This window comes from Zonotrichia leucophrys, chromosome 1A, assembly GCF_028769735.1.
Source record: "Zonotrichia leucophrys gambelii isolate GWCS_2022_RI chromosome 1A, RI_Zleu_2.0, whole genome shotgun sequence".
In the NCBI taxonomy this organism is placed as follows: Eukaryota; Metazoa; Chordata; class Aves; order Passeriformes; family Passerellidae; genus Zonotrichia; species Zonotrichia leucophrys.
Window position 1 is genome coordinate 70,418,911 of NC_088170.1, and position 27,998 is coordinate 70,446,908.

At 39.9% G+C, this 27,998-nt stretch overlaps 1 protein-coding gene across 2 annotated transcripts in view; it reads right to left on the reverse strand.

Moving 5' to 3' along the window:
- Positions 1–27,387, reverse strand: part of CHCHD3 (coiled-coil-helix-coiled-coil-helix domain containing 3) — a 177,771-nt gene extending 150,384 nt beyond the window's left edge. The window contains exons 1-2 of one of the 2 annotated variants that reach the window (XM_064703094.1): positions 27,060–27,387; positions 24,867–24,933 (exon numbers count right to left, since the gene is read on the reverse strand). In XM_064703094.1, the coding sequence (XP_064559164.1) occupies positions 24,867–24,933; positions 27,060–27,224 (232 nt within the window). In that variant the 5' untranslated portion in view covers positions 27,225–27,387. The remainder of the gene's footprint in view (positions 1–24,866; positions 24,934–27,059) is intronic. The other variant, XM_064703093.1, reaches the window with a different exon arrangement.
- Positions 27,388–27,998: the final 611 nt, after the last annotated feature.

The window sequence follows — 27,998 nt, forward strand, 5'->3', positions numbered from 1 at the left end:
ATTATCAGTGAGACCCCAATTTTTATATTCTTAAAATAGAAAAATATTTTCAAATTAAAATTCAGAGGGAAATATGAACCTTTCAATAGATCTCTAGCAAAAAGCTGGGTGAAAAAGGAAACCCCCATTTTATTTGGATTATCCTAATGGACACAACATTAATTATCTTGTTCAACAGCATCTAAAGAATGAAATTTATGGTTCTGCTGTACAAAAATGAGTACAAGAAGTCCAACAGAGCAGAGGATGGTTTATGTCATAATGAGGAGGGATTCAGGCAGCAGCCAATAAAGACATTTGACCTGAACAATCAATTAGGCTGCCCATCGATCAGGCAAATACTAATAGGGAATAAAAGTGGAGCTATAGATCATTCAATGGAATTCTTGTAAGATGGAATTGGGGAGCTCCCAAATGGGAGCTTTATGATGTTTGAGTTGAAAAAAAAAAATTAAAAATTGTAGTTCTACAAGGAGGAGGGATTTGTTCTAGGGGGAAAGCGTTTAAAAAGAGAAAATGTAATTTATTTGAGAGAGGATCAGGAAAAGAGTGTTTAACATTAAATGTTAAATTACATTTCTGATGGCCATCTCTGCTCACACTACAGGGCATTAACAACACACAGCTGACCACTGAAATACTTGAAAATGTTAAACCTGGGGGGTGCAAGGCTGCTAAAATATTAATATATTAATATTATTCTATTAAACATTAAATTATTATTGCATAGCCATTCCCACCACCACTCCCTTTAATACCAGAAGTTCCTCAGGATGCTGAAATCAGCGTCAGCTTCATCCCAGAGCAAAGTGGGAAGATTTTCAGGTACATTGAGAAGGTCACAGCTGCACCCCAGGGCTTCCCCTGCCCCTCCAGCGTGAGGTGAGAGTGAGAGTGCACAGCTCCCATCACAAACCCACCTGGGAGCTGGGTAGGGAAGGGAACACACCCAAACCCCAGGAACAGCTGCTCTGACCCTTCAGCACACCCAAGATGACTGGCAGAGTTCTCCTGGGATGATGGGAATGGAAAAGCAGCAGGATAATGGGGATGGGCCCCCCCAAAGAGGCTGCAGTGATGCCTTGAGAAGGCTGAGATAGAACAGAGGCTGGACAGAATTACAGAATAAAGCAGGGATTTTTTTAAAAGGCCTCAATGGATGCACCTTGGGCAGCACAAGAGCCCAGCCAGGGCTGTGCTGAAGATTCACAAAATTCCCAGAATCTCTGGGTTGGGAGAGCCCTTCAAGGCCCTGGAGCCCAGCCCAGCCCCTGGCACCCAGTGCCACCTCCAGGCTGGTCAAACACACCCAGGGATGGCGACTGCACCCCCTCCCCAGGCAGCCATTGCAGAACTTTCTCCCCCTTGCTGGAAAAGCTTTTTCCTGTAGGGGGACACAGGATGGGTAAATGAAGGTGGTGTAGAATGGAATCTTATCCCCTAAAGAGCTGCAGCTGAACCAATTACTAAAGATCAGGAGCAGGCCTGATGTTAACAGGCCACAGCTGTGGCCAATCAGAAGAGTGTTATAAAGGAGTGGATTGGTGAGAATGGGAGTTTGTTGTGTACTGTGAGGACAAGGAAGAATCAGTACCTAGAGGAGGTGCCTACAAGAAACATCAAGGAGGTATGAAACTCTGGCAATATGGAACCCTTGCAATGTAAAGACAATTGAACTTTTACACTATAATGACAACATTTTCCTGCTCTCCCAGCTGGATTTCCCTTGGCCCAGCTCAGGCTGTGTGCTCTGGCTGTGCCAGTGCTGCTGGAGCCAGAGCCCAAGGGCAGCTGGGCACAGGCACCTTTCAGGGGCTGTGGGAGTGCTGGGGGCACCCTGAGTCTCCTTTCCTGCAGGCTGAGCACCCCCAGCTCCCTCAGGGCTCCCTCAGCGTTTGTGTCCCAGCCCCTCTCCAGCCCCGCTGCCCCTCTGGCCCTGCTCAGTGTGCCAAGGTCCTGCCCAGGCCGAGGGGGCAGAGCTGGCACAGCCCTGGAGCTGAGCCCTCCCCGTGCCAGGGCACAGTGACCTCCCTGCTGTGCCCTCCATTGTGGCACAGCCAGGTGGCACCGGGTCCCTCAGCGTTTGTGTTCCCTCACTGCCCCTCTGGATGCACTCAAGGGTTCAAGATGAACCAAAACGGCCCCAAAATGCACGAGCGCTCCCGGGGTCTCTCCCTGGGATCAGTTCTGCTCCATTTGCCCCTTGCAGTTCATTGTCCCATTCCAGCTTCAGCCCAGGCAGTCCCACCCTGCTTGTTTTTCTCTCTGCAGCCCACGGGGTTTGTGCTCCTGGGCTGAGATTTGGGGCATTTGTCCTTGGTGCCCAGCTGGAGCAGGAATTGTTTTGTCTCCCTGCTCTGTGCACACAGCTCACCATCCCTGAATGTGAAGCTCAGACCCACACACCAAATAATCTGAAAAATATAAAAGGTAAAACCTGAGGCATCAGCACAAAGCTCTGAGAGGCACCAAACTGCTCCCAGGCACAGAATGGTTGTGCTGGGTTTGTGTGGGCAGGGTTTGGGACTGGGGGCTATGGCAGAGGTTTCTGGAAGCTTCTTCCACATCCAGAGCCAATTCCAGGATGGACCCACCAGGCTGGGCCAGCCAGGAGTGGTGGTGATGCCTCAGGGATAATGGATTTAAGAAGAAAAAAAAAGTTTTGTGCAGGTGGATAAAGCAGAGTGGAGTGAGAATATGAGAGGAACAGCCCTGCAGACAAACAGGAGCTGCTCCAGAGCTGACATTCCCAGGAGATTCCATGGGAATTCTGGTAATTCTGTATTCTTTCCCCTGAGGGAGAAGCTTTGGTGGCAGTCTGGAATCCACACAGGGTCAAAGTGATAAAACCCAGCAAGCTCCTGCCAGGACCTGGGCAGGCCAAGCAGGGACTGAGCAGGCACAAGGAATTTAATTTTTGCCATTTTGGTGGTCTCTGGGAAACAGCACCCTGACTTTTCTTATTTGTGCACTAATTCCTCAGGAAAAGTTTGAAGGACAATTTCTTCCTAAAATCAAATCTAAACCCATCCTCCTTCAGCTTAAGGCCATTCCCCCTTGTCCTGTGCCCTTGTGAAAAAGAAGATTTGAACATTTCTCATTCAGTCTTCTCCAGAGCCCAACATTCCATCCATCCAACATCCTTTGGCAAACCTGAGAAAGGCTCATCCCACCATCTTTTAAAATGCCACAAGCCCTGATTTCTATTAAAAATATTTTTATAAAGAGTGGACAAAGCCATTTGCTTAACCCTTTGTATGAGTGTGCCAAGCCATTTGCTTTGTATTTATTTTTATAAATACTTATTGAATATTTATTCAATTTTTTTTTATTAATCTGAAGCCCAGTTGTGCTTCAAAATCAGACAAATAAAGAACCAGAAAACCAAGATATTTCCCAGGAATCAAAAGGTTTTGGGGAGTTTCAGGGAGAACTGATAATGACAGAGGAGCAAAAGGGACTGAAGGATTTCTCAGTTCCCATCAGTTCCTGATGTTTCAGATGTTTAAATTTGGAATTCCAAAGGCCACCCATGAGCAGGACGGGAGCAAAGCTTCACATGATGCCAATTCTTGAGGAACCACCAGCAATTTTCTCCTCCACATTTACAACAGCTTGGCACACAAAGACTTTTCCAACTCTTGAAGTATTTGACTCCAACTCCTCAGCCTTTGTTTAACACAAAATCCAAATCCATACCTTTTTCCTCTCTCTCTAAAGCAGCAAAGAAACAAATCAGCAGGATGTCAGGATTACACCCCGAGCAGTAAACAACAAACCTCAGGGAAAGCAGACACCTGCAGCCTCAGAAATGTTAGCCTGAGAAATCAGCAATTTGAGATGGACAAATTATTCAAATAACTTCCAGCCTGCAGAGCTGGGGATGTGCCCATTAGCCCTGCATTTAGAAAAAAAAAATAAATTAATGCAAACAGCATTTAGTAGCAGGCACCTTCACTAAATTCTCTGGAAAGGGCAGGTGCATTAAGTTATTAATGAAGAGACACTTAGGTTTGATACAATCAAATGTCTTTTAGAAAATACTTAGCTAGGTAATGTTCAAATAATGAATTAAAACAAACAAAAAAAAAAAATCACCACACAAAAAATGCCCAAGTTCTGTTTTTCCTTCCAGTTAAGCTTGGTTATTTAAAAGGAAAATGCTGTCCAGTGAACAGGATACTGGGAGGTTGTTCAAAGATTTCCACACAATCTTTTTTTCTTCTCCAGGTTGAACAGCCCCAACTTCCTCAGCCTCTCTTTGCAGGAGAGGGGCTCCAGTCCCTTTATTAAATTTGTGGCCTCCTCTGGACTTGTCCAACATAAATTGGATCATTTGTCCTTGGTGCCCAGCTGGAGCAGGAACTGTTTTGTCTCCTTACTCTGGGAACAGAGCTCACCATCCCATAATATGAAGCTCTGGGGATGGTTTCTGGAAGATTCCTCCAGAGGTAAGAAGGTTGAAGGTAAAAAGAGGGTGTAAAGAATTAAAGAATATTAAAAATTGGTCAGAAATGAGGCACCTCCACACCCATGTTCAATCAGCCACACTCCAAGCCAGGATAAACTTTGCTAAAATCTCTTTCACTTCCACCAAAATTCATGGATTTAACCCAACAATCCCTTTGGAACACTCCCCAGACTGAGAACACAGCTCCAAAATACCTCCCAACCATAAGAAAACTCATTTTTGTGCTGGAAAAACCAAATGCCAGTGAATTCCTGCAGTTTCTGGCACTGAAAATCAACATCAGAACAGTCAAACCATGGATCCATCCAAGGGCAAGCTCTCCCATCCCTTTAAGGAATTTTTGGGACACCTCAGCCTTCAGCCTCATCATCTTCCTCAGCTGCTGGCACAGTGGCAGCTTTGAGAGAATTAATAACAATTTTATATATATTTTTATATATATATATATGTGTGTGTATATATATATATAAATTATTAGTTCTATTAATTATATATTATATAATTATATTATATACTATATTACTATATATTGTATACTATATTAATAATATAATATAATAATATATAATATAATATAATATAATATACAATGTAATATAATATAATGTAATATATATTATACATATTATAAAATATATATATATAATATTATATATATAATATAATATAGTGTAATATATATTATATATTATATATTATATTATATAAAATATACATATATATATCTAATATTATATATATTATATTATATATTATATATATTATATTATATTACATTACATTACATTATATTATATTAATAACCAGGAAAATTCCTGATTGTGCATTCAGGCTGAGAAATATTGGATCAGAAACCTCATGTGAACCCTCTCAGCTCACACCCATCAGAGCACTCCCACAATTAAAACAATTTCCCACCCACATTTCAACTCCAGCTGTGTAAAATTCAAATATTATAATATGCAAATAGCCTTGATTTATTCTTTCTGCCTAATAAAAGCTCTGGTTTGATACAGATCTAAATTGCACCCAAAAATGTTCAGTAAGAACAGAAGAAATTTTTCCCTCAGCTGTGGCTGCCCCATCCCTGGAATTGTCCAAGGTTGAGCTGGATGGGTTTGGAGCACCCTGGGATAGTGGAAAAAATGATTTCAATGTCAATGAAAGCTCTGGGAAATGTATTTGGTGTTTAAATCAGGTGGGAAGACAAAAACACCCTGAAATTTATTCTGTTTTCCTTAATTTTTAGTTCTCCAAGAGCACTGGATTTGCTGGGAGCAGCATAGAAGAGAAAATAGAAAATTATTTTTAAATTTAGTGGGTTCAGATACTGCTGTACCTGATCTGTAACCTTATAAATAACCCAAATTAGCCTTGCACTCAATGAAACAATAATGAACAATTCCTTCAGTGCACCAGCAGAAAGAAAACTCTAAAACCACTAAAAAAAGTCATTTCTGTGCTTTAAAACCCAGCATTTAAACTGCTGTGGTTTATTTCATTACTATTATTATTATTATTATTATTATTATTATTATTATTATTATTATTATTATTATTTCCTTAAATATTATTATTTTTAAAGAGCATTCTCAAGAATAAACTCTGCTTTCAGATTCATACAATTTTAATTACCAACACACCCAGCAACTTTTCCAGAGAAATTCCCAATTCCAGGCACTTCCTCCAATCAGGAATTCACAAACAAAGCTCCTCTCCAAGGACAGAAATTTTTATGAACTGTTAAATATTGTGCAGGAATATTTCAGACGAGCTCATAGGCTAATGGAATCCAAAAACAATGCAATTAAGTGTGCATAATTTAAAAATATTTCATATTTTACTTTCCAAAGGCGCTCTTGCATAGATTACATTTCCTATTTTCCAATGTAAATGTGGGTATCAATCAATTTATACTAATTTCAATTAGAAACAAGACAGTGCATGGTCTAGAAGTAACAAAACAAAGTCAGTTCTTATTATATTTGGAATATTCTCCTTTTAATATCCCATTAATTTGGGATAAAGCAAATTACACTGGATTTCTGAGGGGGCTGGAAAAACAGGATTGAGGTTTTCCCCTGTGATTCTTTGAATTAGGTTCTACCTGCCTGTGCTAACAGCTCTGTTTTATAAAAATAATTTCTTTCTGAGATTCACACTACCAAAAATAAGTGGGTTTGACATATTTTTGATAGTTTGAAATATCCTGTCATGGAAGAGTTGAATTTGATAAACAGGTGACAGACACAGGGATGCTGTGCAAGAGAAAACATGAAAAATGTTCAATACAACTCAAAATATGGGAGAGCCCACAAAATCAGGTATTTCCCACCAATAAGGGCAGTGAGTTAAAAAAAACAGTTAATATAAATTCCCCTAATTTTTAGTTTCTGCAGGAACTCCTGCTGTGTGGATAAATGATTGTGTGGAGTTTTAATGGGAATATTTCAATTTTTCTCGATGCCCCTGGAAGGGAGGGAATTATTTCAATCAAACTTTCATAACCCATCCTTCCCCTCCCAACTCTGTAATCAAATATAGAGATAATAACTTATTATTTGAAGTCATTTCGCCCTCCTGTTAATTCAAAATAATTAATAAAAAGAATGAAACAGAAGTATCAAACACCTATAAAATACTATTTTTGCCTTCAACTGAATACAGCAATGAAGAAAATTCCCATTTCAGCTGTTTTAGTAATCCCTGCTCCACACACAGTGGAAAGCTTTTCTTGTGGAACACAATGGATAAAAGCATCAGGATTCCATAATTCAACATTAAAAAAATAATAATCATATTGGAAGCAAGGCTAAGAAGGATTTGATGATTCTGCTTTCAAGAGGATTAAGCGTGTGGTGCCCTTTCAGGACAATTTAAGGTGTCCAGTTCCTGATCTTTATGGTTCAGAAGTTTATTGTAAAGCTATTTTATCTGAAAATAGTACAGGGAAATTTACTGGTGTTCTTTTCATCTCCTTGGAAAAAAAATCTGTTTTAAATTCTTTCACATGTATTTCAACAAACTCCTTCTACCACTGCAGAGGGCAGGGAAATAATTATGGATTTTTACACAGAGCAGATAAGTAAAAAAAGGGTTTTTTTAACTGAAACATCTCTTAGAAGTCACTACTAATGCTCAGTCCAACACTCCCAAATAGCCCAAAATAGCAAATTTTGATGTGCAGTGAAGCCCCAAACTGCCCATCCGATCAGCATTTTACTACTGCACAAGAACATAATTTTGTTATCAAAATGCTTAGGCAGAGCCACAGACTGAAAATCAACCCTGAGCAGTCCTATCCCATTCCCATCCCATTGGCTACTCACGCCACCCCTAACACTGGAGCCATATCCCATATCACCGGCGGGTGGTCTCATGTTAGGTACAAGGGGATTCGCCCCCATCCACACTCAGGAATTGCTGATGATGCTGTATGGTAGGTTATTCATTAATCCGGAAGCAATCCTGGAATTATTGATAATGCTGTATGATAGGTTATTCATTAATCCAGAAGCAATCCTGGTGTATTGGAATATGAATCCCAATATAACCAGTTAGATGGTGCCTGGGCCAGTTCTGACCTTCGCTGCTGGGCCAAAGGCAGCACTGTGGTGTTTTACCCCAGAGATACCTTGGCTGCTGGAGAGTGCAGCGGGGCAAGTCCAGGCTGTCAGGACTCCGTTTACCTCAGGAGAGAGCTTCTGGCGATGGTGGAGAGAAAGGGAGTGGATTCTGCTAGAAGGTTGCCAGATGTTTATTCCATGGGTACAGAGATGTCTGCACCGAGCCACTGCTGCTAACAGAATGAGGCCGCATGGTCTCATTAACATTTTAAGCTCAGGACAAGGGAAGGGGAGGGGACAGGTGAGCCACCAACCAGGTGAAGGGGCAGGGTCTCAAGGGACTAGGGACACCTATCTCACGATGAGGAGGAGAACGTATGTGGCCCGAAGTTTAGAATCCGACTAGCTGAGGGCGAAAGGCCGACGCCCCTCTGCAATTCCTGGCCAGCGCCCTTCGGCGTCTGAGGGCCTCGGGCTGTGCTGGCTGCGGGCTGGCTCACACCGCTGGTATAGGGGAGGAACGGAGCTGACCATTTCCCGGGGGTTAAACATCGGTTTATTGAAGGTGATGCAGGATCCAAAAAACACCGGGAAACCAGCCGGGAAAAAGTTTTTTTTCATAGGGGGTGAAAACAGGATTATAAAGGAGGGGGGTGGGTACAGGCAGAGCCAATCGGGAAAGGTGAGGGGATGAACTTCACAGAACTGACACTCCATGGAGACCAATAATCAAAAGGTAAAGGAGGTGTCCTGGGACCCCAGCCAACCACCATCTCCAGAGAGGAGAAGGTTCTCGAAACCTGGGAGGAGAAAGGGAGTGATTGACTGGGCCCAGGGAGGAAACAACTTTCACTTATAAGGGAAACCAGGGGAGGAGCAATTACACATCGGCAACTATGAATAGCGGTTACCATAGCAACTTAGCTGACAGGCTAGCAGTGGCGGGAAAAACTGGGGGAACGAAACCATTTTACACATAATAGGGGAGAACAATACATAAATTGGGGGAATAACACAAGAAACTTAACAACACACTACCACAACACGACACCTTGCTGGTATGTTAGCCTGATTGACAGGGCACACTCAGCGAGGGGCGAGGGGGAAGGGAGAAGGTAAAACAGGATATTGCAACACACCACAACATCGGTGGATCCTTCTGTTTGAAGTTTGGTAAGCAGGGCAAACAATAAAGAGAGATAGGGATGAGGGAATTGTCGAGCTAAGCATGATCAGAGCTAATAATGTCAAACTGACCCTAAGAGCCGTGCCAGTGTCAAACTGACCCTAAGAGCTGTGCCAATGTCAAACTGACCCTAAGAGCCGTGCCAATGTCAAACTGACCCTAAGAGCCGTGCCAAGCCATGGGAACCAAGCCAAGTACACCGGGAATTGACCATATTAGGATAGGAGTTCAAAAGTTTAAAGAGGAAGACTCATCAGAAGACCCTTGCCCGCGATGAAGGCACCGGAAGGACCACCAAGAATAATCCTCAAAATAGATGTCTCCGCCCACACCACGCCTCTTATGAATATGCATGATTATGTATATGATATGATGTAACCCTGCACCCAAGACTGTATAAAAGCTTGCTTCTGTCATGAGATAGCCAGAAATCCCTTTGTGATTTCTCCGACGCGTCGTAATAAAATACCTCCTGTCTATGCTGACTTAAATTGAGTCTCTTAGGCAGTTATTCTCGCCTTTTGGGGCAAAATTCGGCTTCAGCAGCATCAGTGGCACTGAAAAATCATCCTTGGGCAATTCCAGCTCTGCCCTGGAGGAAAAAGGAGATCCCAGAGCTGCTCATCACTCACTCACCCACCCACAGAGACATTTCTGCTCCTTTCCATGGGCAGGAACTCGGGCTCCAGGCAGGAATTTTACTGTTAAATATTCCCATTCCAACTCTGGGTGGCTCAGCTTTTGTAGATCAGCACACCCCAAACCTGCACCCAGCACTCATTTTCACTCATGTTAATTAAAGCCATTCATTAAGTTGTTCCTTGGTGTCATAGAGCAAATGTGTGTGGCATAAATTCCTTTTTTAAGGTGAGGACATTGGCCCAAAGAAGGTTCTGGATTCCTGGAATGTCCAAGGCCAGGCTGGGATTACAAAAGATGTCCCTGCCCATGGCACAAAATTATTATTAAAGTCCTTCCAAGCCAAATCAGTCCATAATTCTATTATTTTAAGGGTCTTTTCCAACCTAAATGAGTGAGGAAATTCAGCAAGAAGAAAGATGGAAAGAATAATGCAGAATTTTAAAAGCATCGGTAAGGTGGAAGGGGAAGACTCGATTTGCATTGAGACTCAATTTGTAGAAGCAAATCTACAATTAAACCAGGAAAAGACAAGAAAGAAGGAAAAATCAAGTGGACAATGGTGGAAAAGGTGTTTTAAGAGAGGTTTTGTAACCATCCTGCAGCAGATCCACATCCAACATGAATTTTCCTCATCTTTCCTGAGCACATCCCTCTGAGGAAGCTTTGATGAATTCACAAAACTCTGCAACAATGCCAGACACCAAGGCACAAGATATCAAAAAAATGTCAATAAATTAATTGTAATAAATTGTAACTGTTAATAATTGTAATTGTTAATAAATTGTGATTGTTAATAATTGTAATTTTTAATAAATTGTGATTCTTAATAAATTGATTGTTAATAAATTGTAACTGTTAATAATTGTGATTGTTAATAAAGTGTGATTGTTAATAATTGTAATTTTTAATAAATTGTGATTGTTAATAAATTGTAACTGTTAATAATTGTAATTGTTAATAAATTGTGATTGTTAATAAATTGTGATTGTTAATAATTGTAATTGTTAATAAATTGTGATTGTTAATAAACTGTGATTGTTAATAATTGTAATTGTTAATAATTGTAATTGTTAATAAATTGTGATTGTTAATAAATTGTAACTGTTAATAATTGTAATTGTTAATAAATTGTGATTGTTAATAATTGTAATTTTTAATAAATTGTGATTGTTAATAAATTGTGATTGTTAATAATTGTAATTTTTAATAAATTGTGATTGTTAATAAATTGTAATTGTTAATAATTGTAATTGTTAATAACAATTGTAATTTTTAATGAATTATCCTGTGAAATCTACCTCTGTGGCTAAAGCTGGTTAATAACTTTAAAAGCTGTTCTGGCAGAGAAAAACATGAGAGTCCATAATCCTGTGGAAAAACCAAGCAGGGGAAGTGTCCTTAAAGGTAAAAAGGTTAATGAAAGAAAAAAGAAGATAACACTCATCAATAGCTCTGCTGATCCCAATAAACAGATTTCTCAGTGCTTGAGTTGCATGGCAAGATAAATCAGAATATCAAACTTCCACATTGTACATTTAAAGCCATTTCACAGAAAATTTTAAAGGGATTTAAAATTTTTTTTCCCAGTAAAAGGTGAATATTGAGAGAAGTAAAAAAGGTGACTCCTTTTTTTATCTCCATATCAAGTCCTAATTTCATTTCTTGATGACAAAAGGCTGCAGAAATCCTGAAAGCAATCGCTCCATCTCAAAGTGGGGACAAAGGAAGCAGCAGTGAGGAATAAATGGATTTTTAGGAGCTGTTGTGGTTCCTAAATCTCATCTCCTGCTGATAACAAGGGGATCTTACAAAGGATCCAGCAGAGCAAAGCAGAATTGGAAAATTTGTTTATTCAGCTCTGATGGAAACTCCAGCACGTTCAGGTTTGGAATTGCTGACTGGAAAAGGGATGAGGGAAAGAATTGAAATATTTGTACAATGTCCTGGATGTGAGAATCGCTTTTATAAAGGAGAATTTTCAAGAATTTCTTGCTTTGAAGATAAGATTTTCATAGTCCAATAGCTCATAGAGCAGCTTGTTTAATTTGGAGAATAATTTGGAAGTGAATTCAGTGACCAAGTGGGAAAAAACCATTTATTTCATGTAATATTAACAGCAGCTTGGAAATAGCCAAAATTCACATTTCAAATATCTGCACCTTCAAGTAACTCCTAGAAAGGATTTATTTCTCTCAATAAAACTGGAGGTGATTTCACACTTTGTGATGCTTTTTCTCCAACTCCAACCAAACCAGGTTTTTTATTGAAAAAAAACAGGTTTTTTATTGAATTATCAGCACACACCTACAGCATTGGCAACTTTGAAATGTGTGTTTTTAGCTCAATATTCAGGCCTGCATCGCTGCTTTTTGTAATAAATGAAAATATTTCAACTTTGAAATGTGTGTTTTCAGCCCAATATTCAGGCCTGCATTGCTGCTTTTTATAATAAATGAAAATATTTCAACTTTGAAATGGGTGTTTTCAGCCCAATATTCAGGCCTGCATTGCTGCTTTTTGTAATAAATGAAAATATTTCAACTTTGAAATGGGTGTTTTTAGCTCAATATTGAAAATATTTCAACTTTGAAATGTGTGTTTTCAGCCCGATATTCAGGCCTGCATTGCTGCTTTTTATAATAAATGAAAATATTTCAACTTTGAAATGTGTGTTTTCAGCTCAATATTCAGGCCTGCATTGCTGCTTTTTATAATAAATGAAAATATTTCAACTTTGAAATGGGTGTTTTTAGCTCAATATTCAGGCCTGCACTGCTGCTTTCTGTAATAAATGAAAATATTTCAACTTTGAAATGTGTGTTTTCAGCCCAATATTCAGGCCTGCATTGCTGCTTTTATAATAAATGAAAATATTTCAACTTTGAAATGGGTGTTTTTAGCTCAATATTGAAAATATTTCAACTTTGAAATGTGTGTTTTCAGCTCAATATTCAGGCCTGCATTGCTGCTTTTTGTAATAAATGAAAATATTTCAACTTTGAAATGTGTGTTTTCAGCTCAATATTCAGGCCTGCATCGCTGCTTTTTATAATAAATGAAAATATTTCAACTTTGAAATGTTTTCAGCCCAATATTCAGGCCTGCATTGCTGCTTTTTATAATAAATCAAAATATTTCAACTTTGAAATGGGTGTTTTTAGCCCAATATTGAAAATATTTCAAACTTTGAAATGTGTGTTTTCAGCTCAATACTCAGGCCTGCATTTTTGCTTTTTGTAATAAATGAAAATATTTCAACTTTGAAATGTGTGTTTTCAGCCCAATATTCAGGCCTGCATCAATGCTTTTTATAATAAATGAAAATATTTCAACTTTGAAATGGGTGTTTTTAGCTCAATATTGAAAATATTTCAACTTTGAAATGTTTTCAGCCCGATATTCAGGCCTGCATCGCTGCTTTTTGTCATAAATGAAAATATTTCAACTTTGAAATGTGTGTTTTCAGCTCAATATTCAGGCCTGCATTGCTGCTTTTTATAATAAATGAAAATATTTCAACTTTGAAATGTGTGTTTTCAGCCCAATATTCAGGCCTGCATTGCTGCTTTTTGTAATAAATGAAAATATTTCAACTTTGAAATGTGTGTTTTTTAGCTCAATATTGAAAATATTTCAACTTTGAAATCTGTGTTTTCAGCCCAATATTCAGGCCTGCACTACTGCTTTTTGTAATAAATGAAAATATTTCAACTTTGAAATGTGTGTTTTCAGCTCAATATTCAGGCCTGCATTGCTGCTTTTTATAATAAATGAAAATATTTCAACTTTGAAATGTGTGTTTTCAGCCCAATATTCAGGCCTGCATCGCTGCTTTTTATAATAAATGAAAATATTTCAACTTTGAAATGTGTGTTTTCAGCTCAATATTCAGGCCTGCATTGCTGCTTTTTATAATAACTGAAAACAGGCTCTAAACAATATGTAATTATGATGTTTATGGTTATTTTCATGATTCAGAAATGGTATAAAAATAAAAGATAATGCTGAAATGCTTGAAATTCTCACATCATTAATCCAACACCTGCATTTTTAATGATCTGCAATGAGATCTGCTAATCAAAATCACTTGTGCCAATGGCTGGTCTCAGTTGATGAAATACTTAATACAAATTGTGGTTTTTTTAGTGCTATAAATTATAAGCAGGAAGAAAATCAAGGGGAAAAAAAGAAGCTGAAAAGGTGAAATAGGAAAATCTTAAGGATAAAGAATAATTTGATTATCACCAAGATGCTCCCAGGTAATTCAGGAATTACTAAGGTTCACTTGGAGTAGAATATTATGTTTTATTCTGCTAATAGAATAGAATAAAAGCAAAAATAAATGTGTTCAACACTGAAACACAAAAAACCAGTGAGTTTTGGCCATGATGTGGTTTCAGTGGTGCTCCTCCAAAGATTGCAGCTTCCTTGGGTTTCTGATTAACACAAAATCACTTTTCTGGATAACCACTGGTTTAATCCTTCCTACCCATTTCTCCTGATTTCCTTTTTTTCCTCCTTAAATTTCATAAATTGGTGCCAACTCCCCTTGATGAGAAATGTGAATCAGTAGGGTCAGGGATAAAGGAGATTTTGGTCAAGGATAAACTGGTTCCCTCTCATGGATGGGGGAAAAGGAGAGGGGGGAAAAGGGAAAGGGGAAAAGTGAAAGGAAAATGGGAAATTGAAAAGGGGAAAGGAAGGGAAGGGCAAGGAATGAAAGGGGAAGGAGAAAAGGAGAAAAGGATAAGGAGAAAAGGGGAAAAGGAAAACGGAGGAAAGGAAAGAGGAAAAGGAAGGAAAGAAAAAGGGGGAAAGAAAAAGGGGGAAAGGGAAAGGGGGAAAAGAAAAGGGGGGAAAGGAAAAGGAGGAAAAAAGGAGAAGAAAAGAGAAGAAAGGAGAAGAAAGGAGAAGAAAGGAAAGGAAAGGAAATTTCAAGGAAAGGAAATTTCAAGGAAAGGAAAGGAAAGGAAATTTCAAGGAAAGGAAAGGAAATTTCAAGGAAAGGAAATTTCAAGGAAAGGAAAGGAAAGGAAATTTCAAGGAAAGGAAAGGAAATTTCAAGGAAAGGAAATTTCAAGGAAATTTCAAGGAAAGGAAATTTCAAGGAAAGGAAATTTCAAGGAAAGGAAATTTCAAGGAAAGGAAATTTCAAGGAAATTTCAAGGAAAGGAAATTTCAAGGAAAGGAAATTTCAAGGAAAGGAAATTTCAAGGAAAGGAAAGGAAATTTCAAGGAAAGGAAAGGAAAGGAAATTTCAAGGAAAGGAAAGGAAAGGAAATTTCAAGGAAAGGAAAGGAAAGGAAAGGAAAGGAAATTTCAAGGAAAGGAAAGGAAAGGAAAGGAAATTTCAAGGAAAGGAAAGGAAAGGAAATTTCAAGGAAAGGAAATTTCAAGGAAAGGAAATTTCAAGGAAAGGAAAGGAAAGGAAATTTCAAGGAAAGGAAATTTCAAGGAAAGGAAAGGAAATTTCAAGGAAAGGAAATTTCAAGGAAAGGAAATTTCAAGGAAAGGAAAGGAAAGGAAATTTCAAGGAAAGGAAATTTCAAGGAAAGGAAAGGAAAGGAAATTTCAAGGAAAGGAAATTTCAAGGAAAGGAAATTTCAAGGAAAGGAAAGGAAATTTCAAGGAAAGGAAAGGAAATTTCAAGGAAAGGAAAGGAAAGGAAATTTCAAGGAAAGGAAAGGAAAGGAAATTTCAAGGAAAGGAAATTTCAAGGAAAGGAAAGGAAATTTCAAGGAAAGGAAAGGAAATTTCAAGGAAAGGAAATTTCAAGGAAAGGAAATTTCAAGGAAAGGAAAGGAAAGGAAATTTCAAGGAAAGGAAAGGAAAGGAAATTTCAAGGAAAGGAAAGGAAAGGAAATTTCAAGGAAAGGAAAGGAAAGGAAATTTCAAGGAAATTTCAAGGAAATTTCAAGGAAATTTCAAGGAAATTTCAAGGAAATTTCAAGGAAATTTCAAGGAAATTTCAAGGAAATTTCAAGGAAATTTCAAGGAAAGGAAAGGAAAGGAAAGGAAAGGAAAGGAAAGGAAAGGAAAGGAAAGGAAAGGAAAGGAAAGGAAAGGAAAGGAAAGGAAAGGAAAGGAAAGGAAAGGAAAGGAAAGGAAAGGAAAGGAAAGGAAAGGAAAGGAAAGGAAAGGAAAGGAAAGGAAAGGAAAGGAAAGGAAAGGAAAGGAAAGGAAAGGAAAGGAAAGGAAAGGAAAGGAAAGGAAAGGAAAGGAAAGGAAAGGAAAGGAAAGGAAAGGAAAGGAAAGGAAAAGGGAAAGGGAAAGGGGAAAAGGAAAAGGGGAAAGGAAAAGGGGAGGAAAAGGAAAGGAAAAGGGAAAAAAAGTGAAAATGAAAAGGAAAAGGGAAGGGGAAAAGGGAAAGGGAAAAGGGAAGGTTGCGGGAAGGTTGCGGGAAGGGGAAGGGAAGGGGAAGGGAAGGGGAAAGGGGAAAGGAAAGGGGAAAGGGAAAGGGAAAGGGAAAGGGAAAGGGAAAGGAAAAGGAAAAGGAAAAGGAAAAGGAAAAGGAAAAGGAAAAGGAAAAGGAAAAGGAAAAGGAAAAGGAAAAGGAAAAGGAAAAGGAAAAGGAAAAGGAAAAGGAAAAGGAAAAGGAAGGAACAGGAAACCAAAAGTGAAGCATCTTGTACAAACCATTCAACTCCTTCAGTGAAAAGTTCCAGAGATAAAAGGAGAAGCAGAACCTTCCTGGGAAGGAACCATCTCCCACCCTAAAAACACAGCTGAGATGAAATGCTTGTTTTTATGTGATTAACATGAGGTGAAATCAAAGGTGGTTAATGAAGCTAAAAATGAGAATCTGATAAATTGGCTCTGTGAAGCATTGCCAGAGGCACACAATAGACCTTGCAAAAAAAGGAAAGGGAACAAATGTCCTTTCCTTACTCCTTAAATTCCCATTTCAACCAACAGGTAGGAAATATCTGAAGCCAAATTTTCAGTTGGGCAAAACTTGAATATGATATCATTGAAAGCCAAGGAGTTCAGAACACAAGCAAAGCAGGATGTTGGAGATTTTTTCAGGGATGGCTTGGAAGGCAGCTGTGAGGGACAGGTTCTCACAGCCTGTTTCTGTGAACAGCAGAGGTTCTCAGGTTGTTTTTAATTACAGGTAAAAGTGACAAACATGAAGGCCTTGAGAGCCTTGCACATCAGAGTTCTCAGGCAGCTTTCTCATAACAAGTGGATGTTCTATCTTTGGCTGTTTTGGGAAAGCAAGAATAATTTTGAGAACCCAAATCTTGGTATTGAAAACATAAGGAGGGGTTGGTATGTTATCTCTGACCTATTGTGAGCTCAGATTTTGCAATATGCATGAACTTGATTAACACTGTTATAAAAGGTGATTGATTGATGAATAAAGTGGAGTCGATGGCTGACCAACGCAAGGTGGGTCGTCTCCCTCCAACTTCATTAGCAGGATGAGGGAAAAAATTGTGGCAATAAAAGTTTTTCCCATTCCCCAGAGGCTGAGGAAAAGGATCTCTAAGTGGTACCTCCTGTTTAACTAAAAAACAACTGCACCAACAAAACACTTCACCTGCCTCAGCTGACAAGTGATGGGGAGTTTAGGAACACTTTGCTGCAGCCTGAAGGTGAAAGAATAAAACAAAGCTTTTCTTTTCATCTTAATGCGATTAAATCGTCCATTTAAAGGGGTTTTTACCACCACACTGAGGAGTCTCTGCTGTAAATAAATTGGGATGGGAAGAAAAGGAGCAATTTAGTATTCAGCTTAAAGGTTTTAGTGCCTGGAAGTCTCCTTCTGCTGCTGAAGTGGTGTTGTATCTAACAAGTGATATTTTTCAATAATACAGAGAAAATAAATGCACTTAAACTGCTCTGCTCCTCCAGTCAGTGCAGAGAGAAATTTGGATAAGAATATTTGGTGTACTATAAAACCAGAGAGGATTCTACAGAGCACAATAACAATTTCCTTGCTTGGTGTTATCAAGACTTGTGTTGGCAAAATCAAACAGCTCTAATTTACTCATTGGGTTTATCTCCTTCAAATGGTCAATGGTTTTTATTTTGTTCTTTAAGATTAAAAAAAAAAAATCATTCAAACTGCTCCAAATGATTTCTATTCCAACAATCCCTTAAATGACAAAGCTCTTTATCTGAGCCAACTATCTGGGCTTTGTGACCTGTAATCCCAGGAAGGGCTGGGAAGGACAAAGAGGAAAAGGACAGAACAGAGACAATTCTGCAAGAACACACATGGCACGTTTCTAACACAGACAAATGGGTCCCAAACAGGCATGTTCTGATTTTTAATGCATAAAATAACCAAAACTAAGGAAAAACGAAAGAAAAAATAACCCCAAAACATGTTGTTAGATAGGTTTTAAAACTAAGGAAAAATGAAAGAAAAAAAACCAAACATGTTGTTAAATTTTAATTAATTTTAACATAAATAATATTCCCCAAATTCAAAAACTCTACCACACAAGTCAGAGATAAACTCTGGCTGCATTTACAGCAAGCTCAGCCTAAGGCTGGGCTCTAAGTCCTAAAACTTTGCCAGGATTTAAGTACAAATACAATAACCAAAAACAATTTACTCAGAACTAGTAAAAGGCAATGGCACCACTTCCATCCATAAATGCATAAAGTCCTTAAAACTCATTATTTCCTCATGTTCTGCAAAGGGCTCCATGAACTGAACTCTTCCTCCTGAACTGAGCTTAGTGGAAATTAATGCAAAAATCACACCAGAAATTAATACAAAAATCACACTAGAAATTAATGCAAAAATCACACTAGAAATTCATACAAAATCACACTAGAATTTAATACAAAAATCACACTAGAAATTAATGCAAAAATCACACTAGAAATTCATACAAAAATCACACTAGAAATTAATGCAAAAATCACACCAGAAATTCATACAAAATCACACGAGAAATTAATGCAAAATCACACTAGAAATTAATGCAAAAATCACACTAGAAATTAATGCAAAAATCACACTAGAAATTCATACAAAAATCACACTAGAAATTCATACAAAAATAAAATCACACTAGAAATTAATGCAAAAATCACACTAGAAATTAATGCAAAAATCACACTAAAAATTCATACAAAAATCATACTAGAAATTCATACAAAAATCACACTAGAAATTAATGCAAAAATCACACAGCAGCCACCAACAGCTGTTTTCCACAATGATTTTCCTGCTAAGCACTGGAAGATGAGGCTTTAACAAGCACAAATCTCGTGCTCCCACATGAAAAAGCAGAAGGTTTTAAGTTTTAACTCACAAGCCATTGCTAAACAAATACTTTGGATGTGCTTGTTAAACAGCAGCTATGACAAAAATCCCTTTATTTGTGTGCTACACAAGATTTGGAGAGGCAATGTCTGCACTCAGCAAACCCTAATAGAGCACAGGCAGCCTAAAGCAGAATAGCATGAAATTTAATTTCCCCAAATCCACCAGAGACCCAAAAAGCACAGGGAAGGCAGTACATAAAAATTACCTGTTTCTAAGAATAGATGGAAACAAAAAGTGACATTTATAAATGAAGGCTCTCTGAAAAATAAATTCTGCCTCTCTGCAAGAAGCCACACACAGAAAATCATTTGTAAAAGGCAAAAACTACAGAAGAAAGTGGCTGTCACTGCAATGAGTGTGGCTGAGACTTATTTATTTCCACATATGAGGACAGGACCTGGCACATTCAGGGCTCTTCCTTGAAATTTCATCTGGAATAGCCCAAGTTTTCCATCAGTTGTAAAATAAAAACCATTAAATCAATTAAATGTCCCCCTGGTATCTGACAATAGTCATGGGATAAATTGCCTTGCACCCTGGCCCTCATGTGAGGGGAAAAACCAAAACCACGGCTCAAGGCCACAGAAACCAAAACCACGGCTCAAGGCCACAGATTGAAAAACTAAATTCCTTCATTTGCAGAACCCTTGGAAACTCAGAATTTGTTCCTGAGTTTTCAACACTGAATTACAACCAATAAAGCAACAGTGGGAGCAGAAGGGGGGCTGGGAATCACCCAGTGCAATCCCAGCCCACACAGGGGCCTCTTTTCCCAAACAGAGCCAAGCAGGTTTATCTAATTCCAAGGAAAGAAACAGAAATATGAAGGGAGAAACAGAGAAATCCCTGCTAAATTTGGCCTGGCCAAACTGCAGTGACACAAACACAGAATTGCAGAATGGGTTGGGATGGACTTTGGAGTTTTCAGCTGATCCAGGCAGGATAATTTCCCCTTCAGGGTGCTCCAGCCTGGCCTTGGGCATTTCCTGGAACCCAGAGCCAGGCCCAGCTCCCCACCCTCACAGAAAAACTTCCTTCAACCCAAGTTTGTATCATGTCAAACTCCAGGGTCATGTTAACACAAGTGGCATTTCTCAGAGCATCTTTAAATCTATTTAATTCTATATTTAAGCTGTTCTGATGAGGAGTTGCTTGGTTTAAATCACTGCACACCACGTCAGGATTGTGTGGTGTTCACAGGGGTCTGAGGGCGAGGGAGGAGACGAGGATCTGACCCCAGGTTTCAGAAGGCTGATTTATTATTTTATCATATATATTATATTAAAACTATGCTAAAAGAATAGAAAAAAGGATTTCATCAGAAGGCTGGCTAAGAATAGAAAAGGAATGAAAACAAAGGCTTGTGACTGACCAGAGAGTCCAGAAAGCCGTTCTGTGATTGGCCATTAATTAGAAACAACCAACATGGACCAATCCCAGATGCACCTGTTGCATTCCACAGCAGCAGATAACCATTGTTTACATTTTGTTCCTGAGGCCTCTCAGCTTCTCAGGAGGAAAAATCCTAAGGAAAGGATTTTTTCAGAAAATATCATGGCTACAGTTAGGATAATGAGCAGATGAGGTTCATTGTAACATCAATTAGAGGTTAAAAAACCACATTTGCAGGAGATGTTCCAACATCTTTTGCCTTTTATTCCTGCTTGCCTTTAGTGTGAAATCCCTCAGTGCAGGGGATGTGTCAGCACTCAGAAAGTTATATATAATATAATATAATATAATATAATATAATATAATATAATATAATATAATATAATATAATATAATATAATATAATATAATATAATATAATATAATATAATATAATATAATATAATATAATATAATATATCCATATTATATATATTGTGTACATATTATATAGATATTGTATATTTATATATATATTTATATTCTATATAAATATATGTATATATTTAAAATATACATATATATGTAAATATATATACCAATAAATATATATTATCATGTATTATAGATATATATTTATATGTAATGTATTATTATTACTGAATATAATATTATATAGGGATATTGTTATATATTAATATAATATTATAATAATTATATCATATTATATCAATAGTAATATTAATAATATATAATGATACATAAATATAGAGTTATTTAACATATTATTATATATATTATATTATATTATATTATATTATATTATATTATATTATATTATATTATATTATTATGTATTATTATGTATATTATGATATATTGTTAAAACTATACTAAAAATAATAGAATTTTTATTCCTATTTGATTATTACATTTTATATTTATTATTATATATTATTATATATTATTATATATTATTCTTCTTATTATTATATATTTTATTATATATATTATCTTTATATTATTATTATTATATATATTATATTAAACTATACTAAGAGAATATAATAGAATTTTTATTCTTATTATTATATATTATTCTTATTGTGGATATCATTAATAATAATATTACTATTAAATTACATCAAGCAAATCGTGGCCTTTCAGTGATCCATAACCTGAGTGTTGCCTGAGGCTTTTACTCCATTTATTTCAGGTTTCCAGTACAAGTTTAAAACACATTTTTAGGAAGAATTCCCAGAGCTGTAAATAGAGGAGGGCAAATAATAAAAACAAAAGCAAAACCCAAACTCTCCTGGCTCCTGCTACAGGAAAAAAAGGAAAAATCCACACCAGGAACTTCCTGAGCTTCCCAGGTGTCTCACAGCAAAGGGAACCAACCCAGGCACTGCCAATATTCTGATTTTTTGTGTTCTAAAAACAAGAGGAATTCTAGAAAGTGACATCACAAATGTCAGTTTATTTCATCTCTCAGTTCATGCAAAATGCTGCTGGAATGAAAAGGGGGATGGGAGCAATTAATCCATGAAAGGGCAGAGAGCTGCCAGCTTCATTTGCAGAAATTCAGCCCAACTCTCTAAACTTCAGGTGCTCCCAAAAACTGAAAACACAGAATAATTCTCACAAGCAATACTGCAAAGCCTCCCTCTAATTTCTCCTGGGATATTCCAGTTTTAAATTCAGTTTTTCATGCAGTATCCAGCTGTCCATAATAACTAATATCATCAGGACATGCTGAAACTCTGCAAAAATATTAAATTTTAAAAATTTATAATCCTGATTTTTCTGAGTACTGGAATGTGCATTTCCCCAAATGTATCCCTGAAAGCTTTTTCCTATGTAACCTCACACCCAAAAGGTGAAATTTGTTCTAAAGTTCACTTAAATCCTGGGTTTGTCTCCAATTAGAAATCCTTGAAATCCTCACATCCCAATAAAATCTTCCCATGTTTCTGACACAAGGTAAACTCCACCCAAAACCACACAGCAACACAAAAAAAGACACCAAACACAAAAATTCATCCATGAAAACAAGCAAGGGATGCCCCAGCTCCTGAGGAGGCACCTGCAGAAATGTTTTATTTCACCCCTACACAATATTTTGTGATATAAATCAGCCTTGGCTCATTTATTTCATGAGGATACAATAATAAATACAGTGAAAAAAAGGAGAAAAACTCTCTGTGCCCTTAACAGAATCTGTTTCTTCAAAGGGGAAAAAGAAATTACTGAGCTACTGACATTCTTAATAATTTAAGAATTTATTCTTCTTTTTTCTCCCCTAATAAACCATTAGTTTTTTCAATATGTTTTAAGCTAAAATGAATTAAAGCATTCCCTCTGTCTGAAGCTTTAGGTATAATACACACCCAGAAAAAAATAAATAAATAAACTTCATTGCCTGACCAAATTACTTTCCATCAATATTGCTTTAGGAATTACAGCCAGACTTGAAAGATTTTACACTTGTTAAATATTTTAGTGCATTTAATATTACTCAGAAGGCAGCAAGTGAGGCAAGCAAGCTGAGATGCTTTCAGACATCGGCTTTAGATGTCAGCTCTCAGTGGAAGTGGATGTAATTTCATTTCTGACCCCAAACTGAGTCAATAAATTCATCATTATTGGCAAGCACCAAGACACACATTCTTCCATGGAACTTAATCCATTATTCCTCCACCAGAAGCTACCAGAGGTTGCCTGGAAGAAAGGGCTGGGTTTGAGAGCTTTGACATCTTCTCTTATTTTTGTGAAGTGTTATTTGTCTGGGATACAAAAGCACTTCTTCAAAATCACAAGTTCTTCAAGGAAAAATACATTTAATGCTTTCCAAGCTTGAGAATGTTCAGCAATTCATGGAATCCTGGAATGGTTTGGGTGGGAAGGGATCTTAAAGAGTTTTTAATTCCATGGCAGGGACAGCTCCCACTGTCCCCCCAATCCTTCCTTGGCCATTGCAGGGATCAGGGGCAGCCCCAGCTGCTCTGGGAATCCCTTCCCAAAATCCCAGCCCAGGCTCCCTCTCCAGGGAATTCCCTCCATTCCCAGCTCTCCCAGCCTGGCATTGGATCCATCCCCACCCCGACTCCTCTCTAGGAAGGGATTTTGGGCTCTGGGGGCTTCACTGGCAATCTCAGCACTCCAGGAAGGGTCTCCCTTCCCTTTGCCATCCCCAACTTCCATAAAAACCCCTGGGGATGGATTCTGAGTGTCCCAAATGCCAGAATGGTTTGGGTGGGAAGGGCCCTTCAAGCCCATCCCATTCCAAGCCCACCATCCCAGGCTGCTCCAGCCTGGCCTTGGGCACTGCAGGGATCAGGGGCAGCCCCAGCTGCTCTGGCAATGCCAGCCCAGGCAGGAATTGCTCATTGCCAAGATGCCACCCATGGCTGCCCTCTGGCAGTGGGAGCCATTCCCTGGGTGCTGTCCCTGCAGGCCTTGTCCCCAGTCCCTCTGCAGCTCTCCTGGAGCCCCTGCAGGCCCTGCCCTGTGCTGGCAGCTCTGCCTGGAGCCTTCCCTGCTCCAGGGAACATTCCCAGCTCTCCCTGGATCCCTCCCTGCTCCAGGGGAACATTCCCAGCTCTCCCTGGAGCCTTCCCTGCTCCAGGGGAACATTCCCAGCTCTCCCTGGATCCCTCCCTGCTCCAGGGGAACATTCCCAGCTCTCCCAGCCTGACATTGGATCCATCTCCTCCCCAAGACATTCACGGACCCAGGGCCTTCACTGGGAATCTCAGCAAACCATGAAGGGTCTCTCTTTTTTTCTCCTCTCTTTTCTCTCCCCATTTTCCATAAAAACCCCTCAGGATGGATTCTGAGTGTCCCAAATCCCAGAATCCCAGAGCAGTTTGGGTGGGAAGGGACCTCCAAGCTCATTCCAGGGACACCTCCCCTATCCCAGGCTGCTCCAATCCTTCCTTGGGCACTGCAGGGACCCAGGGCATGCAGGATTCCAACACTTCCCACTCTAAAAGTCAGTTTTGATTAAAGGACCAAGAATTTGCCCTTCAGAAAGGAAGGGAAAATTCCCCTTCCCTTTAAGGCATATCTGGATATTTGCATGTTCTGGGGTGTTTTGAGTTTTTAAAGTCTTTAACAATGGACAACAGTGTGGAAAACCAACTCGAATTTGTGTTTTACACTTGAAAAAAACCAACAGGAATTAACTCCTCTAATAATCAACAAGCTAAAGATGAGCTGAAAAGTTAATGTCCTAAAAACCATCTTTGTGAAAGGGCAGTGGGTTCATTGTGCTGCTCTGAAGGGCAAATCTGGTTTGTTTTTTGCCATGAAAAGCAGAGAAGGAGGCGCAGAGCTCACCTGCCCCTCGGTGCTGTCTGCCACTGCCTGAGGGCTCCTTCATGCGATCGATGACGCTGTCAGACAGCTGCAAATAAAAACAGAGAAACCTCAGCTCCTTCCCGTCCCAAATTCCCCTCCAAACGGAGAAAACTCCATAAAAACAGAGCCAGGAGATTCCACACAACACATGGCAGCTGCTCAAATCCAACCCCTAACATGAAACACTGCCCTTCATTGTTCACAGCACTCCCCTCACAAATAAGCACAATAAAATTATTCTGGCTCTCACAGGGAAGAGGAAAGGAAATAAACACTTTTGGGCGTGTTGCTGGTTATTAATCATTATTTTTGCCTTTCTCAGTGATTTAATTTGTCTTTCTGAGGTGCACAGCACTCAGGGCAGGAAGAATTTCACCCTTCCAAGGACTTGTGCAACACAGGTGCACAAAAGTTCACAAAGTTCATTCTGATGTTGACACAAGCACAGAAAAATATTCAAATTGTGCAGAACCCATCAGTGCAAGAGCAGCCTCCAGTTCCAGATCTGTGGAAGGCCATGGATAAAATTAACCAGAGGGAAAGAATTATTTGCATAAGGACTTGTGGATTCCAACTTCTGTCATCAAAGCACGGAATTATTTCGGTTGGAAGAGAATTAAAGAGTTTGAATTCCATGCCCTGGCATGGCAGGGACATATTTCACTGTCCCAGGGTGCTCCAAACCCTGGCCTTGGGCAGTTCCAGGGATCCAGGGGCAGTCACAGCACATGAACTCCACTCTGTATGGAATATATGAATTATATTTATATATAATTTTATTATATATATTATAATTTAATTATATTATGTATATTATAATTTATATTTATATATAAAAATTATACATTTATATTACTGTCACCTATTTACTCAAGAGCATTAAATGACCAAAAATTGAAAATATCCATCTGCTGAAACACAATGAACTCTCAGGGCTCATCCTGCACCTCTCCTCTCGAAAATCAGCAATAAATGATAAATTATCATCACTCCTGGTAGGAGCCACACATGGAAAGAATCCCTAAGCTGCAGGAATTCCTGAAGTTCGTTGTGTCACAAGTTCTGGGCTGCCCCAATCCTTCCCTGGATGTGAAAAACGCCAATCACTTGTTTACAGAGTTTTCAAAGTTTAACAGTAATAAAATGGTGATAAAAATAGGAATATAATTAGAGTAATAATAATTTGGACAATTTGGATTAGGACAATATGAGATAATAAAAACAGAGAGTTAGGGACTGTCTGGGTACCTTTTCTGGGCAAAATAAACCCGAAAAAGGACCCACGTTAACAGAGGATTAACCCTTAAAAACAACAGCCTGTTGCATATTCATACACCCCATACATGATGCATAAATTCCATCAAACACAGGATTCTGTCTGGGCAGTGTCAGCTCCTTCCTCTGAATCCTGACAGTGCCTTTGAGTTGGGAAGAAGTTCATTTTTTCTGATAAGGGAGCAATAAATTCTCTTTCTCTGAAAGATTCAGGTGTCCTGTGGCTGCTATCTCAGTGTGAGTCCTCTCTTTAGAAAAAAAGTATCCTACATAGCATAGTTTCTATTTTAACATTTTGTTATAACCTAAAACTATATTTACCACACTACTTAAGAGAATGAACACAGCATCACTTTCTAACACAACACATATAAAATTCATTGGAATATTTGTGAAAATCCAATCATAAAATGGGCATTTTTCACATTGGACGTCTCAGGGATCCGGGGGTGTTACAGACAGCAGGGGTGGCATTGCTGCCATCAGATCCTGGATCCCTGGCATGTCCAAATCCAGGCTGGACAGGGTTTGAGCAGCCAGGGACAGTGGCAGGTGTCCCTGCCATGGCAGGGGTGGCACTGAGTGATCTTTAATGTCCTTGCAGTGCCAGCCAGGCAGTGAGCGGTGTCACACACAGATTCTCGGCGTGCAGGGCAAAGGGAGGAGCTCAATGTGGAGGTCAGGCAAAGACAAACGCAGCTCCTGCAGCCACACAGAGCCCCCAGAGCGGCCCACACGCTCCTTATCCCCGCCGAGAGGGGAAATCCCTGCGGGCAGCGGGACACCAGCGGGGGCAGCCATTGGGACAGCGACACGGGGGAGGGACATGGGAAGGGGAGCAGCGGCCAGGCCAGGCCCGCAGCGCTGCGGCGAGCCCAGGGCCGGCCCCGCGCTCACCCGCACGCCCTTGACCACGGTGATATTCTCATTCTCGTCCGCCTCGAAGGTAACGCGCCGGGTGCTGCCGCCGCCGCCCATCTCGGCCCCGCGGACACACGGACGGCCCCAAGGAGACTCAGCGAGCACGCTGCCAGCGCGCCCCGCAGCAACGCCGCTTCCCATTGGCCAGCCGAGCCGCCCCGCCCGTAGAACGCCGCGTCCTATTGGCTGAGCCGGCTCGTCGCCATGGAAACGGCGCGGCCCGCCCCTGCCGGGGAGAGACAGGTACCCGGAAAGGTGCGGGAAGTTTTTCGGGGCGAACTTCACGAGGGGCGCGGGGACTACAAGTCCCATGATGCTCCGCGCAAGGAGGAAGCCGGAGGGCGTGTCCATCCGCGCGGTGCGCGCTGGGTAGTGTAGTCATGGCCGCCTCTGAAATTGTGCAGTAGCCCAGCGCCTGCCAGCACCTCCGGAGTGCTGAAAATCATATGGGGAGAGACTGAGGGACTGAGGGAGCTGAGAAGGGAATGGAGAACCAGGAGGTGCTGAGGGAGCTGGGAAGGGGCTCAGCCTGGAGAAATGTCCCTGGGGGTGCTGGTGACAGTGGCTGGACATGCCCAGGTGTGCCCAGGTGGGCAGGAGGCCGCTGGCACCTGGATTTCAGCAGGAATGGAGCGGCCAGCAGGGTTAGGGAAGGGACTGTCCCCTGAGCTGGCACTGCTGAGGGACCCCCTGGAACCTTGGGGTCAGCTCTGGGATCCTCAGGGCAGGAAGGGCCTGGAGGGGCTGGAGAGGGTCCAGGAATGGAGCTGGGAAGGGTCTGGAGAGGCTGAGGGAGCTGGGAAGGGTCTGGAGAACCAGGAGAGGCTGAGGGAGCTGGGCAGGGCCTGGAGAACCAGGAGGGGCTGAGGGAGCTGGGAAGGGTCTGGAGAACCAGGAGGGGCTGAGGGAGCTGGG